At 34.8% G+C, this 3,917-nt stretch overlaps 1 protein-coding gene across 1 annotated transcript; it reads right to left on the bottom strand.

Moving 5' to 3' along the window:
* Positions 1–478: 478 nt before the first annotated feature.
* LOC145953326 (uncharacterized) lies at positions 479–1,457 on the bottom strand. The gene is made up of 3 exons (XM_083067266.1): positions 894–1,457; positions 603–791; positions 479–523 (listed from the first exon to the last, which is right to left on the bottom strand). The coding sequence occupies exons 1-3, from the start codon at positions 1,455–1,457 to the stop codon at positions 479–481; spliced, it is 798 nt and encodes a 265-aa protein (XP_082923392.1).
* Between the last annotated feature and the right edge of the window lie 2,460 nt (positions 1,458–3,917).

The following is a 3,917-nucleotide window of genomic DNA, read 5'->3' as shown; positions in this document are numbered from 1 at the left end:
TTCCTTTTCAATCTTCTTAAGTATTTTAGGAAGAATATCTCCATGATGTAATAGGATGTTTTTCCTGTTTTTAGCCCATCTGTCCATCAACTACAATCGGATGTCTTCTAACATGGTAACAATAGACTTTCCTCTAGCCTCAACATTGATTGAGCTAAAACACTCACTCATGTCGTTAGCCAACATATCACATTTAGGATTCGGCTTGAACCTTGACTTCCTCCAATACCTGAAAGTAATAAAAGATAAATAAATATTTGAATTAAGGCATAAACTTCAAGTTATGAAACAAAGCATACCTAGGGGGAATTTGAATTAAATGTTTGAATGCTTCAACATCCACTTTTTTTATCTCATACATTACTCTTTCCCATGCTTGAGGATATGTGGTTGTAGCTGCCTTCCACATCAATTCCTTTAATTTTTTCCCAAGAAACTTCTTCCTAAAATTATTGTAGAGGTGTCTAACACAAAACCTCTAATTTACACCGGGCAACAATTCATTGATTGCTGGCAGCAACCCCTACAAAATAAATATAACATACAGAATCAATAAATATACTAATTCTCAACTAAAATATCAATTAAAAAGAAAATTATACCTTTTGCTGATCATAAATAAATGTGTAACTGGCACAAGTTGAAAATCCTCCAAGATCAGCAATTAGGAGCTGTAAAAACCACTCCCATGAATCTTTAGTCTCGCCTTCAACAATTGCAAAACATACTGGCAGCATTTGGTCATTTGGATCTCTTCCAATTGCTGCCAATATTTGGCCTCCACAATAACCCTTCAGAAAACATCCATCTAACCCTATTATGGGTCTATACTTTAAGAAACTTTATTTGCAACCTTGAAAACAAATATAAATTCTTTGAAAGGTTGGAAGTACTATACTAGGCCCTTCAACATTATTCCTAGCATTATTCTCACATTCTTGATTGCCATCAACCTTCACCTTCACTGTAGAACCTGGATTAGATCTGATTAGCTCATGACTGTAGTCATAGATCCTCTTGAATTGTTCTTTGAAAGACCCTTCAACATAACTCTTTGCATATTTCCTAGTCCTACATGTCATGGCCTTAGAGATGGTAACATTCCACTTTCTCTGCACTCTTTCTCTAATATCATTCAATTTTAGTTTTGGATTCTCCTTAATAGAAGTTTTAAGCTTCCCACTTAACCACTTAGAACTCAACAAAGTCACCTTGTGATCCCTACTGCATGTATATCTATCAACAATCTTTCTTAGTTGCCAACTTTCTTCATAAGGTACTTTGGCACAATATGCTACCCATGGACATCCTTCTTTACATATCACCCTTATCCTTCTTTTATCATTTTTTGTAAATTTTAAATTTCTCCCCAAATGAACAACATATGTTGTAATTGCCTCTTTAAAATGTTCTCTACTCAGAAAATACAAGCTCACTTCCCACTTATAATCTTCCATATTGCTAAGCATCTTAAAACATGGAAACTCTTGAACCAACATTATCTTGTTCATCACTAGTGTCATCCGAGCCACTTAGTAATTCTCTCTATTCATATTCTTCATCTGAAATACCCTTACTCATGGAATGGGTTTTTATATCTACTCCACAATTGTCACCTTCGAACAAGTCATCATCTGAATCATCATCTAAATTGTCATTTGAATCATCATTACCAAACATATCAGTATCCTCAACTGTAGGGTCTATAGTAAGCTCAATAGTCTTCTTAAGCCTACCTCTCTTCTTACTACTACAACTAGGTTGTTGTTCAGGTACTTGTTCAAGTACTTGTTCAGGGACAACAATTTCAAAATGATTCAATATATCTAACTCACCACTATTAGTAACTTGTACATGTCTTACTTCCAAAGGTCCTTCAAACCTATCAACTAAAGCATTATGTCTAGGTTTAACAGGTACCTCAAATAATTCAATATCTGGAATTTCTTCTTCATCGGTATCACCCAAATGTACTGAAGGATAACTGCAATAACTATTTTCACTTTGTTTGTCAGCAACAACAGTCTCAGGCCAACTCTTAACCCTAGCCCCACACTCATCAACAACACCACCATTTGGCACACTCTCATCAGCAACAACAACCTCAGGCCCACTCTCAGCCCTAACCCCACACTCATCAGTAACACCAACCTATGGCACACTCTCATCAGCAACACCACCCTCTAACACACTCTCATTAGCAACACCACCCTCTAGCACACTCTCATCAGCAACACCACCCTTTGGCACACTCCCATCATCAACAAAAGGCCCAGGCCCACTGTCATCAATAACTACATGACCCTTCCCACTCTCATTTGTCATAAGCCCATCATTTTCAAGCCACTATCACTAGGCACATGCCTATCATTTCTTACAACAATAGGTGATGGTAAACTTTGTATAATTTCAGGTTCAGATGTTGGATGTTCGACCGAACTTTCTTGTTATCCTTATCATTTCCATGGCCCCCTTATCATCAAACAACAATTTCAACTCATTCTCAAAAATTTTCCCCACCCACAAAATACCACATCTTATCCACTATAATATATCCCATTTCCTTTAAAATATTCAAAATTTCATAATAAGACCATCTATCAAGCTCACAAGACCATGTGGAATCATGACCCACATAATCTAACTTCCCTCTATTTACAAACTTTCCCCCATGATGGACAACTACCTCAAAATACTCATCCATATCAGGCAACTCCTATAAAAATCCAAAACACCCATATTTTAATATTAACCTATTGTAATGTATATTTGCAATTATATAAAAAGATTTATTTAAAAAATAAGACAAACGTAATTAATTAATATAAACAATTAAATATTTATAACACATTCATAACATAATATATGCATACATAACAACCAAAACTCCAATGGGCCAATATAGTAAAAAAAGGAACATTAATGGACCAACATATGCAAATAAATTAGGACCAATGTATCATTGTATCACTGAGCCAACAGATGCATGTATACATGGGTCAACAATGTACAACTAAATGGGGCCAATATATGCACAGCACACAATAACATTTTTTGGGGCCACACAACAACATCAAATGTTCCTACAGTAACCAAAATACACCACAAATTGCCACGAATCAATTCTTTGGGACCACACCAAAAGCAAAATCTATCCAATAAACATCAAAACGCAACTCATACCCCAAGTCCACTCTTACCCCTATCTCTAGAATCACCCCAATAAGACCCTTCAATCAAACATGAAACCAAAAAACCCTAAAGTCAATACTTAGTCAATTAGAACAACACTCAAACGCGACTTCTTCTTCAAATCAATCATCAATGCATGCGACTTCTTCCAAAACCTAAGAACAACTCTATCTCATGTAAATGAATAGACCAACAAGACTTCTCTCTCGAGATTTTGGGAAACCAATGCCTTCATCCACGTTAAAAATCCACCACGTTGCAAATAAACTAAATAATCACTATTTTATTTATTTTTCACGTAAAAAATCTCAAACGACACTAATCACTATTTTATTTATTTTTCACGTAGAAAATCCCAAACGACACTTAAGAAATTTAGACGAAAACCTCACATTACAGTAATTTAAATTATTTAGGACTAAATTAAAATCAAAAATTAAAGTGAGACTAAATTAAAACTTTAAATTATTATAAGGAACTAAATTAAGATTTTAACCAACTTGTGACCAGTTCTACAGGCTGAATCGAGCTGAGTTTCGAAACTTTGATTGTAATTTATTTGAATTGCGCTATAATTTAAATTGGATTAAATTGTTATTGTCCTTTCTTTTTTACAAATGTTTGTTATTATAAGCTGAGCTATTGCAGTTTCTGGACGAGCAACTACCATTTTTTGTCAGAACATGACTGTTCACGTAAAATTGCAAATAGAAGATTCTCAAGCA

Source organism: Cajanus cajan, chromosome 11 (genome assembly GCF_000230855.2).
Source record: "Cajanus cajan strain Asha chromosome 11, NIPB_CcT2T_4, whole genome shotgun sequence".
Classification (NCBI taxonomy): domain Eukaryota; kingdom Viridiplantae; phylum Streptophyta; class Magnoliopsida; order Fabales; family Fabaceae; genus Cajanus; species Cajanus cajan.
This window is presented reverse-complemented; position numbering and strand designations above follow the sequence as displayed.

What these genes read in the sequence shown, in the direction of transcription:
- LOC145953326 (XM_083067266.1), bottom strand. Translation starts at nt 1,457, where the DNA reads ATGGAAGATTATAAGTGGGAAGTGAGCTTGTATTTTCTGAGTAGAGAA. An exon ending in ATGTTGAAGGGCCTAGTATA is followed by an intron (nt 792 to 893) that starts GTACTTCCAACC and finishes TGTTTTCTGAAG; the next exon opens with GGTTATTGTGGAGGCCAAAT. An exon ending in TTATTTATGATCAGCAAAAG is followed by an intron (nt 524 to 602) that starts GTATAATTTTCT and finishes TTTATTTTGTAG; the next exon opens with GGGTTGCTGCCAGCAATCAA.